This window comes from Pezoporus occidentalis, unplaced genomic scaffold (genome assembly GCF_034315485.1).
Source record: "Pezoporus occidentalis ecotype Australia unplaced genomic scaffold, CSIRO_AGI_Poc_V1 ctg549, whole genome shotgun sequence".
NCBI lineage: Eukaryota > Metazoa > Chordata > Aves > Psittaciformes > Psittacidae > Pezoporus > Pezoporus occidentalis.
The window spans coordinates 47,684-60,592 of NW_026915887.1; the positions used below are offsets into that span (position 1 = coordinate 47,684).

Genomic DNA, 12,909 nt, shown 5'->3' on the forward strand with positions numbered 1-12,909 from the left:
CCATAGCGCCCCCTCCAGACCCTGCGAACTAACCCCCCCTTCCTCCCTCTCCCCCCATAGTGCCCCATAGCGCCCCATAGCACCCCATAGCACCCCACAGCACCCCATAGCACCCCATAGCCCCCCATAGGACCCCATACCCCATAGCACCCCATAGCCCCCTATAGCACCCCATAGCGCCCCATAGCACCCCATGCTCCCCATAGCGCCCCATAGGCCCCATAGCACCCCATAGCACCCCATAGCGCCCCATAGCGCCCCATAGCACCCCATAGCGCCCCATAGCCCCCATAGCACCCATAGCGCCCCATAGCCCCTATAGCCCCATAGCGCCCCCTCCAGACCCCCATAGCGACCTAACCCCCCCCATAGTGCCCCATCCCCCATAGCGCCCCATAGCACCCCATAGCCCCATAGCCCCCCATAGCCCCCCATAGCTCCCCATAGCCCCCCCATAGCGCCCCATAGCCCCCCATAGCACCCCATAGCACCCCATAGAACCCATAGTGCCCCATAGCACCCCACAGCACCCCCTCCAGACCCTGTGACCTACCCCCCCCTTCCTCCCTCTCCCCCCATAGTGCCCCATAGCACCCCATAGCACCCCATAGAGACCCCATAGCTCCCCATAGCGCCCCATAGCACCCCATAGCCCCCATAGTGACCCCATAGCACCCCATAGCGCCCCCTCCAGACCCTGCGACCTAACCCCTCCCTTCCTCCCTCTCCCCCATAGCGCCCCATAGTGCCCCATAGCACCCCATAGTGCCCCATAGCGCCCCATAGCACCCCATAGCGCCCCATAGCGCCCCATAGCGCCCCATAGCACCCCATAGCACCCCATAGCACCCCATAGCACCCCACAGCGCCCCATAGCGCCCCATAGCACCCCACAGTGCCCTATGGCACCCATAGATGCCCATAGCACCCCATAGCACCCATAACACCCCATAGCACCCCACAGTGCCCCATAGCACCCCATAGCGCCCCATAGCACCCCATAGCACCCCATAGCTCCCCATAGCGCCCCATAGCTCCCCATAGCACCCCATAGCACCCCATAGCGCCCCATAGCAACCCATAGCACCCCATAGCACCCCATAGCACCCCATAGCCCCCATAGCACCCCATAGCCCCATAGCACCCCATAGCACCCCATAGCACCCCATAGCACCCCATAGCACCCCATAGCACCCCTATAGCACCCCATAGCACCCCATAGCACCCCATAGCACCCCATAGCACCCCATAGCACCCCATAGCTCCCCATAGCGCCCCATAGCGCCCCCTCCAGACCCTGTGAACTAACCCCCCCCGTAGTGCCCCATAGCACCCCATAGCACCCCATAGCACCCCATAGCACCCCATAGCGCCCCATAGTGCCCCATAGCGCCCCATAGAGCCCCATAGCGCCCCATAGAGCCCATAGAGACCCCATAGCACCCCATAGCGCCCCCTCCAGACCCTGCACCCCATAACCCCCCCATAGCCCCACAGCACCCCATAGTCCCCATAGCACCCCATAGCACCCCATAGCCCCCATAGCACCCCATAGCACCCCATAGCTCCCCATAGCACCCCATAGCCCCCCATAGCCGCCCCATAGCCCGCCCCATAGCACCCCATAGTGCCCCATAGCGCCCCATAGAGCCCCATAGCGCCCCATAGAGCCCATAGAGACCCCATAGCACCCCATAGAGACCCCATAGCACCCCATAGCACCCCATAGCACCCCATAGCACCCCATAGCGCCATAGCACCCCATAGCACCCCATAGCACCCCATAGCACCCTGTAACACCCCATAATACCCCATAGCACCCCATTGCACCCCATAGCACCCCATAGCACCCCATAGCACCCCATAGCACCCCATAGCACCCCACAGCACCCCATAGCACCCCATAGCGCCCCATAGCGCCCCCTCCAGACCCTGCATCCTAACCCCCCCCCCCCCATAGCGCCCCATAGCGCCCCATAGCACCCCATAGCACCCCATAGAGACCCCATAGCACCCCATAGAGACCCCATAGCACCCCATAGCACCCCATAGCGCCATAGCACCCCATAGCACCCCATAGCACCCCATAGCGCCCCCTCCAGACCCTGCATCCTAACCCCCCCGTGCCCCCCAGGAGCGGGGGCTGTGGCAGGGGCTGCTGGGGCTGCTGCAGGCTCGGGGGCAGCTCCCCGTGGTGGCCTTCACGTTCTCGCGCGGGCGCTGCGACTCCCACGCCGCCGCCCTGGGCCCCACCGAGCTCCTGACCCCCGGCGAGCGCCAGCGGAGCCGCCTCTTCCTCCAGCGCTGCCTCGCCCGCCTCAAGGCCCCCGACCGGCGCCTGCCCCAGGTGGGGCGCTTGGGGGGGGTTCTGGGGGGTTCTATGGGGATCTATGGGGCTCTATGGGGCGCTATGGGGATCTATGGGGCGCTATGGGGTCTCTATGGGGTTCTATGGGGCTCTATGGGGTCTCTATGGGGCGCTGTGGGTCTCTATGGGGCACTATGGGGCTCTATGGGGTCTCTGTGGGGCTCTATGGGGTCTCTATGGGGCGCTATGAGGCTCTGTGGGGCTCTATGGGGCGCTATGGGGCTCTATGGGGTCTCTATGGGGCTCTATGGGGTCTCTATGGGTCTCTGTGGGGCTCTATGGGCTCTCTATGGGGCTCTATGGGGATCTATGGGGGCTCTATGGGGTCTCTATGGGGCTCTATGGGGATCTATGGGGTCTCTATGGGGCTCTATGGGGCTCTATGGGGCTCTATGGGGCTCTATGGGGCTCTATGGGGGCTCTATGGGGATCTATGGGGATCTATGGGGGCTCTATGGGGCTCTATGGGGGTCTATGGGGATCTATGGGGTCTCTATGGGGTCTCTATGGGGCTCTGTGGGGCTCTATGGGGCTCTATGGGGCTCTATGGGGCTCTATGGGGTCTCTATGGGGCGCTGTGGTGATCTATGGGGCTCTATGGGGATCTATGGGGTCTCTATGGGGCTCTATGGGGTCTCTATGGTACCTATGGGGCTCTATGGGTTTGTATGGGGTCTCTATGGGGCTCTATGGGGTCTCTATGGGGTCTCTATGGGGTCTCTATGGGGTCTCTATGGGGCTCTATGGGGCTCTATGGGGCTCTATGGGCTCTATGGGGCTCTATGGGGCTCTATGGGGTCTCTATGGGTCTCTATGGGGTCTCTATGGGGCCCTATGGGGCTCTAAGGGGCTCTATGGGGCTCTATGGGGCTCTATGGGGTCTCTATGGGTATCTCTCTATGGATCTCTATGGGCTCTATGGGGTCTCTATGGGGCTCTGTGGGGTCTCTATGGGTCTCTACGGGTCGCTATGGGGTCTATGGGTCTCTATGGGGATCTATGGGGTCCGTATGGGGCTCTATGGGCTCTCTATGGGGTCTCGATGGGGTCTCTATGGGGTCTCTATGGGCTCTATGGGGATCTATGGGGTCTCTATAGGGTCTCTATGGGGCTCTATGGGCTCTCTATGGGGCTCTATGGGGTCTCTATAGGGGTCTATGGGGCTCTATGGGGGTCTGTGAGTCTCTATGGGGTCTCTATGGGGTCTCTGTGGGTCTCTATGGGTCTCTATGGGTCCCTATGGGTCTCTATGGGGTCTATGGGTCTCTATGGGTCTCTATGGGTCCCTATGGGTCTCTGTCCCCCAGGTGGTGGCCATTGGGGAGCTGCTGCAGCGGGGCATCGGGGTGCACCACGGGGGGGTCCTGCCCCTGCTCAAGGAGGTCGTGGAGATGCTCTTCAGCCAAGGGCTGGTCAAGGTGTGTGTGGGGCAGCCGTGGGGCAGGCATGGCTCTCTATGGGGCTCTATGGGTCTCTACGGGGCTCTATGGGCTCTATGGGTCTCTATGCATCACTATGGGCTCTATGGGGCTCTATGGCTCTCTGTGGGGTCTATGGGTCTTTATGGTCTCTATGGGGCTCTATGGGGCTCTTCAGGGCTCTATGGGGCTCTACGGGGCTCTATGGTCTCTATGGGTCTCTGTGCATCACTAGGGTCTCTATGGGTCTCTGTGGCCTCTATGGGGCTCTATGGTCTCTATAGGGCTCTATGGTCTCTATGGGGTTTCTATGGGTCTCTATGATCTCTATGGGGCTCTGTGGCTCTCTATGGGGCTCTATGGGTACCTGTGGTCTCTATGGCTCTCTATGGGTCTCTATGGCTCTCTATGGGTTTCTAAGGGGTCTCTATGGGTCCTGCCCCACCCCAGGTGCTCTTTGCCACCGAGACCTTCGCTATGGGGCTGAACATGCCGGCCCGCACGGTCGTCTTCGACTCCATCCGCAAGCACGACGGGAACAACTTCCGGGACCTGCTGCCAGGTGGGGGGCAAGGGGGGCTCTATGGGGTCTCTATGGGGCTCTATGGGGCCTCTATGGGGCCTCTATGGGGCTCTATGGGGCCCTATGGGGCTCTATGGGGTCTCTATGGGGCTCTATGGGGCCTCTATGGGGCTCTATGGGCTCTCTGTGGGTCTCTATGGGTCTCAATGGGTCACTATGGGGTAGTTATGGGGCGCTATGGGGCTCTGTGGTTCACTATGGAGTAGTTATGGGGCGCTATGGGTCACTATGTGCTAGTTATGGGGTGCTGTGGGGTTCTATGGTGTCACTATGGTGTCGCTATGTGTCACTATGGGGCTCTATGGGGTAGTTATGGTCACTATGGGGTCCTGTGGGATCATTATGGGGTAGTTATGGGTTGCTGTGGGAATCTATGGGGTCTCTATGGGTCTTTATGGGGTCACTCTGGGTGTTTATGGGCTTCCTATGGGGTCTCTGTGAGTCTCTCTATGGGTCTCTATGGGTCTCTATGGCCTCTCTGGCGTCTCTCTGGGTCTCTATGGGGTCTCGATGGGTCTCTATGGGGCTGCCCCACAGGTGAGTACATTCAGATGTCCGGACGTGCCGGGCGCCGGGGGCTCGATGCCATGGGCACCGTGATCATCCTGTGCCGGGGCAGCGTGCCCGACCTGCCCGACCTGCACCGCATGATGCTGGTGAGCCCCTTAGCGTGTCCTTAGCGTGTCCTTAGCGTGTCCTTGGCTTGTCCTTGGCGTGTCCTTGGTGTGTCCTTAGCATGTCTTTAATGTGTCTGTAACATGTATTTAGTGTGTGCTTAGTGTGTCCTTAACGTGTCCTTAGTGTGTCCTTAACGTGTCCTTAACATGTCCTTAGTGTGTCTTTAACGTGTCTGTAACATGTCCTTAGCGTGTGCTTAGTGTGTCTTTAATGCGTCCTTAACGTGTCCTTAGCATGTTTTTAGTGTGTCCTTAACATGTCGTGACTGTGTCCTTGGCGTGTACTTAGCGTGTCCTTACCGTGTCCCTAGCGAGCGCTTAGCGTGACCTTGGCGTATCCTTAACCTGTCCTTAGCGTGTACTTAACATGTGCTTAGTGTGTCCTTCATGTGTCTGTAGCATGTCCTGAACGTGTCCTTAGCATGTTCTTAGCGTGACCTTAGTGTGTCCTTACCGTGTCCCTAGCAAGTCCTTAGCATGTCCTTAGCGTTTCCTTGGCGTGTCCTGAATGTGTCCTTAACGTGTCCTTAGTGTGTCCTTATTGTATCCTTAACGTGTCCTTAGTGTGTCCGTAACATGTCCTTAGTGTGTCCTTGATATGTTCTTAATGTGTCTTTAGCGTGTCCTTAACCTGTCCTTAGTGTGTCCTTATTGTATCCTTAACATGTCCTTAGCGTGTCCTTACTGTACCCGTAACATGTCCTTAGCGTGTGCTTAGCGTGTGCTTAGCATGTTCCCCGCCCGGCAGGGCCGCCCCACACGCCTGCAGTCCCAGTTCCGCCTCACCTACCCCATGACATGTCCTTAGCGTGTCAGTGTGTCCTTAGCGTGTTCTTAGCGTGTCCTTAGCGTGTCCTTAGCGTGTTCCCCGCCCGGCAGGGCCGCCCCACACGCCTGCAGTCCCAGTTCCGCCTCACCTACCCCTTGACATGTCCTTAGCGTGTCAGCGTGTCCTTAGCGTGTGCTTAGCGTGTCCTTAGTGTGTGCTTAGCGTGTCAGCGTGTCCTTAGCATGTTCTTAGCGTGTCCTTAGCGTGTTCCCTGCCCAGCAGGGCCGCCCCACACGCCTGCAGTCCCAGTTCCGCCTCACCTACCCCTTGACATGTCCTTAGCATGTCCTTAGCGTGTCAGCGTGTTCTTAGCATGTTCTTAGCGTGTGCTTAGCGTGTTCCCCGCCCGGCAGGGCCGCCCCACACGCCTGCAGTCCCAGTTCCGCCTCACCTACCCCATGACATGTCCTTAGCGTGTCGGCGTGTCCTTAGCGTGTCCTTAGCGTGTCCTTAGTGTGTGCTTAGCGTGTCAGCGTGTCCTTAGCATGTTCTTAGCGTGTGCTTAGTGTGTTCCCCGCCCGGCAGGGCCGCCCCACACGCCTGCAGTCCCAGTTCCGCCTCACCTACCCCATGACATGTCCTTAGCATGTCCTTAGCGTGTTCTTAGCGTGTGCTTAGCGTGTTCCCCGCCCGGCAGGGCCGCCCCACACGCCTGCAGTCCCAGTTCCGCCTCACCTACCCCATGATCCTGAACGTGCTGCGGGCGCAGGAGCTGCGCGTTCAGGACCTGCTGCGCCGGAGCTACGCCGAGTTCCCGCTGCGCCGCGAGCAGGAGGTGGGTGGGCCCCACGGAGACCCATAGAGACCCATAGAGACCCATAGAGACCCATTGAGACCCATAGAGAGCCATAGAGACCCATTGACACCATTGAGACCCATAGAGACCCATAGAGAGCCATAGAGACCCATTGACACCATTGAGACCCATAGAGACCCATAGAGAGCCATAGAGACCCATTGACACCATTGAGACCCATTGAGACCCACTATTGAGACCCATTGACACCATTGAACCTCATTGAGACCCATTGAGACCCACTGAACCCCATTAAGACCCATTGAGACCATTGAACCCCATTGAGACCCATTGACACCATTGAGACCCATTGACACCATTGAGACCGATTGAGACCCACTGAACCCCATTGAGACCCATTGAGACCCATGAAGACCGATAGACCCCATTGAGACCCATGGACACCCATTGACACCCATTGAGCCCCATTGAGCCCCATTGAGACCCATTGACACCATTGACACCCGTTGACATCCTTGAGACCCATTGATGCCATTGAGACCCATTGAGACCCATTGATGCCATTGAGCCACACTGAGCCCCATTGAGCCCTATTGACCCCATTGAGCCCCATTGAGCCCCATTGAACCCCATTGACACCACTGAACCCCATTAAGACCCATTGAGACCCACTGAACCCATTGAGAACCACTGAGCCCCATTGAACCCCACTGAGCCCCATTGATACCCATTAAGCCCTATTGAGCCCCATTGAACGCTATTGACACCGTTGAACCCCATTGAGACCCATAGAGACCCATAGAGCCCCATTGACACCCATTGAGACCCATTGACACCCATTGAGCCCTATAGACCACATTGAGCCCCATTGAACCCCATTGAGACCCGTTGAGCCCCCCCATTACACCCCCTTGAGCCCCATTCAACGCTATTGACACCGTTGAACCCCATTGAGACCCATAGAGACCCATAGAGCCCCATTGACCCCATTGACACCCATTGACACCCATTGAGCCCTATAGACCACATTGAGCCCCATTGAACCCCATTGACACCCATTGAGCCCTATAGACCACATTGAGCCCCATTGAACCCCATTGAGACCCATTGAACCCCATTGAGCCCCATTGAACCCCATTGCCCCCCATTGCCCCCCATTGAACCCCATTGCCCCCCATTGCCCCCCCCAAGTGACCCCACGTGACCTCAGGCTCAGGCTCGCCGCGTGACCGAGCTGCAGGGGGCGCTCTCTGCGCAGCCGGAGCCCCGCCCCGGAAGTGACGTCGGGCGCTACCACGACGCCGTGGGGGCGTTGCGGAGGGACCGGAAGGAGCTCATGGTGAGGGCGGGACCGGAAGTGGGGGGCGGGACCGGAAGTGGGGCGGGACCGGAAGTGGGGGGCGGGACCGGAAGTGGGGCGGGCGAGAGGGGTCGGGGAGGCCTCTATGGGGCCCTGTGGGGCTCTGGGGCTCTATGGGGTCTTTATGGGGCTCTGTGGGGCTCTGTGACGTCTCTATGGGGCTCTGTGGGGGCTCTATGGGGGCTCTATGGGGCTCTATGGGGCTCTATGGGGTCTCTATGGGGCTCTATGGGGCTCTATGGGGCTCTATGGGGCTCTATGGGGCGCTATGGGGCTCTGTGGGGGCTCTATGGGGTCTATGGGGTTCTATGGGGCCTATGGGGCTCTATGGGGCTCTATGGGGGCTCTGTGGGGCTCTATGGGGGCTCTGTGGGGCTCTATGGGGCTCTATGGGGCTCTGTGGGGCTCTATGGGGTCTCTATGGGGCTCTATGGGTTCTATGGGGCTCTGTGGGGCTCTATGGGGCTCTATGGGGTCTCTATGGGGCTCTATGGGGTCTCTGTGGGTTCTATGGGGCTCTATGGGGTCTCTATGGGGCTCTATGGGTCTCTATGGGGCTCTATGGGGTCTCTATGGGTCTCTATGGGGCTCTGGTGTGACCGGAGAGGGGTCCCCGCAGCGGCGCTTGGCGGACTCCGTGGCCGGGCTGCGGGTGCTGAGCCCCGGGCGGGTGCTGGTGGTGAGCACCCGGAGGCACCGCAACGCGATGGGGCTCATCCTGCAGGTACCGGGCCCCGAAACACCCCAAAAACAGCCCAAAATCACCCAAAACACCCCAAAAACACCTCAAAATCACCCTGAAACACCCCAAAATAACCCAAAACACCCCAAAATCACCCAAAACACCCCCAAATCACCCAAAACACCAAAAAAACACCCCAAAATCACCCTGAAACACCCCAAAATCACCCAAAACACCCCAAAATAACCCCAAATCACCCAAAACAGCCCCAAAACAGCCCAAAATCACCCAAATCACATCAAAAACACCCCAAAATCACCCAAAACACCCCCAAAACAGCCCAAAATCACCCCAAACACCCCAAAATCACCCAAAACACCCCCAAAACAGCCCAAAATCACCAAAACACCCCCAAATATCCCAAAACACCCCAAAACCACCCCAAAATCACCCTGAAACACCCAAAAATCACTCAAAACACCCCAAAAACACCCCAAAGTCACTCAAAACACACCAAAATCACCCAAAACACCCGAAAAACACCCCAAAATCAGCCGAAAACACCCCGAAAACACCCGAAAATCACCCATAACACCCGAAAATCACCCAAAACACCCCAAAATCACCCAAAACACCCCCAAAACACCCCAAACACGCAGAAACACCCCCAGATCACTGAAAACCGCCCCCAAATCACCCAAAACACCCCGAAAAACAAAAAACACCCAAAACACCCCGAAATTGCTCAAAACCACCCCTAAATCATCCAAAACACCCCGAAACACTCCCAAACCACCCCAAACCAACTCAAAATCACCTAAAGCATCCGAAACCACCCCCAAAATTACCCCAAATCACCCACGACAACCCCAAAATCACCCAAAACACACAAAACCTCCCCAAAACCACCCCAAAACCGCCCCCCAACACTCCAAAATCACCCAAAATCACCCATAATACCCCAAACTCTCCTTAAAATACCCCCATTCCCCTGATTCCCCCCATTCCCCCATTGACCCCCATTCCCCCCATTCCCCCATTCCCCCCATTACCCCATCCCCCCATTGCCCCCCATTGCCCCCATTGCCCCCCATTCCCCCCATTGCCCCCCCATTGCCCCCCATTCCCCCCATTCCCCCCATTGCCCCATTAACTCCATTCCCCCCTTACCCCCCTTACCCCCATTGCCCCATTACCCCATTGCCCCCCATTCCCCCCCATTCCCCCCATTGCTGCCCATTACCCCATTGACCCATTCCCCCATTCCCCCCATTGTCCCCCATTACCCCATTGCCCCCATTGCCCCCCATTCCCCCCATTCCCCCCATTCCCCCATTCCCCCCATTGCCCCCCATTCCCCCCATTGCCCCCCATTCCCCCATTGCCCCCATTCCCCCCATTACCCCATTGCCCCCCATTGCCCCCCATTGCCCCCCATTGCCCCCCATTCCCCCATTGCCCCCCATTCCCCCCATTGCCCCCCCATTGCCCCCCATTGCCCCCCATTCCCCCCCATTGCCCCCATTGCCCCCCATTACCCCATTGCCCCCCATTGCCCCCCATTGCCCCCATTGCCCCCCATTCCCCCATTGCCCCCCATTACCCCATTGCCCCCCATTGCCCCCCAGGTCACCCAGAGCCCCTCAGGCCGTGTTTTCACCACCTTGGTGCTCACCGAGAAGCCCCCCGAGGGGGGGGGGGAGCCCCCCCTGCCCCCCGATGCCCCCCTCCCCGAGGAGCTGCTGCTCACCCGCCTCTTCGTGCCCGATGGTACGGCCCGGGGGGCCCATTGTGCCCTATGGGGGGGTTGGGGGGTCCCATTGTGTCCTATGGGGGGGTTGGGGGGGTCCATTGTGCCCTATGGGGGGGTTGGGGGGGTCCATTGTGCCCTATGGGGGGGTTGGGGGGGGTCCATTGTGTCCTATGGGGCGGTTGGGGGGTCCATTGTGTCCTATGGGGGGGTCCATTGTGTCCTATGGGGGGCTTGGGGGGGTGTGTCCTATGGGGGGTCCATTGTGTCCTATGGGGGGGTTGGGGGGTCCATTGTGTCCTATGGGGGGTCCATTGTGTCCTATGGGGGGGTTGGGGGGGTCCATTGTGTCCTATGGGGGGGTTGGGGGGTCCATTGTGCCCTATGGGGCGGTTGGGGGGTCCCATTGTGTCCTATGGGGGGTCCATTGTGTCCTATGGGGCGGTTGGGGGGTCCCATTGTGTCCTATGGGGGGTCCATTGTGTCCTATGGGGGGGTTGGGGGGGCCCATTGTGCCCTATGGGGCGGTTGGGGTGCCCTATAGGGGGTTGGGGGTGTCCATTGAGCCCTATGGGGGGGTTTGGGCTGTACCATGTGCTCTATAGGGGGGTTTAGATCCCCCTTGACCCCATGGCTCCATTATTGGGGGTCCCTATGGAGGGCTCCTATGGGGGGAACTTAGGGGTCGCAGTGAGCCCCACGGAGGGGCCCTATGGGGGGGACTTGAGGGGGGGGCTTAGGGGTCCCATTGAGCCCTATGGCAGGGTTTGGGCTGTACCATGTGTCCTAGAAGGGGGGGGTTAGATCCCCTTTGGGCTCCATTGGCCCTTATGGGGGGGGGGTTTTTTTGGGGTCCCCCAATTTTGGGGTGTTCCCCCCCCCCCCCCCCAGGTCCCTGTGGCCACGCTTTGGAGCAGCTCCAGGCCGAGGATTTTGGGGGGGTCACGGCCAAGACCCTGAAGGTGAACCCCGAAACCCTGCTGCAGGAGCTGCGGCCCCGCAACCAGCACCGGGACAGGTGGGGCTATGGGGAGAACCCCGTTAGTGGGGTCTATGGGGGGGGAACCCCATTAGTGGGGTCTATGGGGTGAAGGGATGGAGGGGGGAACCCCATTAGTGGGGTCTATGGGGGGGGAACCCCATTAGTGGGGTCTATGGGGTGGGGAGCCCCGTTAGTGGGGTCTATGGGGGGGGAACCCCATTAGTGGGGTCTATGGGGGGGTCCATTGGGGGGGGAAACCCCATTAGTGGGGTCTGTGGGGGGGGAGCCCCATTAATGGGGTCTATGGGGGGGGGAGCCCCATTAGTGGGGTCTATGGGGTGGGGAGCCCCGTTAGTGGGGTCTATGGGGGGGGAACCCCATTAGTGGGGTCTATGGGGGGGTCCATTGGGGGGAAACCCCATTAGTGGGGTCTGTGGGGGGGGGAACCCCATTAGTGGGGTCTATGGGGGGGAACCCCATTATTGGGGTCTATGGGGTGAAGGGATGGAGGGGGGAACCCCATTAGTGGGGTCTATGGGGGGGGAACCCCATTAGTGGGGTCTATGGGGTGGGGGGAGCCCCGTTAGTGGGGTCTATGGGGGGGAACCCCATTAGTGGGGTCTATGGGGGGGTCCATTGGGGGGGAAACCCCATTAGTGGGGTCTGTGGGGGGGGGAGCCCCATTAATGGGGTCTATGAGGGGGGAGCCCCATTAGTGGGGTCTATGGGGGGGTCCATTGGGGGGGAACCCCATTAGTGGGGTCTATGGGGTGGGGAGCCCCGTTAGTGGGGTCTATGGGGGGGGAACCCCATTAGTGGGGTCTATGGGGTGGGGAGCCCCATTAGTGGGGTCTATGGGCAGGGAACCCCATTAGTGGGGTCTATGAACCCCATTAGGGGGTCTATGGGGGGGTCCATTGGGGGGAAACCCCATTAGTGGGGTCTATGGGGTGGGGGGAGCCCCATTAGTGGGGTCTGTGGGGGGGGAACCCCATTAGTGGGGTCTATGGGGGGGGGGGGAGCCCCGTTAGTGGGGTCTATGGGGGGGTCAATGGGTGGGAAACCCCATTAGTGGGGTCTATGCCCCATTAATGGGGGGGGGGAACCCCATTAGGGGGTCTATGGGGGGGTGGGGGGGAGCCCCATTAGTGGGGTCTATGGGGGGGGGGGAGCCCCATTAGTGGGGTCTATGGAGGGGTTCCTTTGGGGGGGAAACCCCATTATTGGGGTCTATGGGGGGGGACCCCCATTAGTGGGGTCTATGGGGGGGTCCATTTAGGGGAAACCCCATTGGTGGGGTCCATTGGGGGGGAACCCCATTAGGGGGTCTATGGGGGATGGGGGGAACCCCATTAGTGGGGTCTATGGGGTGGGGAGCCCCATTAGTGGGGTCTATGGGGTGGGGAGCCCCGTTAGTGGGGTCTATGGGGGGGTTCCATTGGGGGGGAAACCCCATTATTGGGGTCTATGGGGGGGGAACCCCATTAGTGGGGTCTATGGGGG

At 59.6% G+C, this 12,909-nt stretch overlaps 1 protein-coding gene across 1 annotated transcript; it reads left to right on the top strand.

Annotated features, from left to right (window-relative positions):
• Positions 1 to 915: 915 nt before the first annotated feature.
• On the top strand, positions 916 to 11,442 carry LOC134173683 (superkiller complex protein 2-like; the record flags this gene model as incomplete). The annotated part of the gene is made up of 10 exons (XM_062637950.1): positions 916 to 924; positions 2,135 to 2,347; positions 3,676 to 3,786; positions 4,237 to 4,348; positions 4,907 to 5,025; positions 6,513 to 6,650; positions 7,843 to 7,971; positions 8,612 to 8,716; positions 10,303 to 10,444; positions 11,316 to 11,442. Coding segments are annotated over exons 1-10 (1,205 nt in total), but the record flags the coding sequence as incomplete, so codon positions are not given.
• Between the last annotated feature and the right edge of the window lie 1,467 nt (positions 11,443 to 12,909).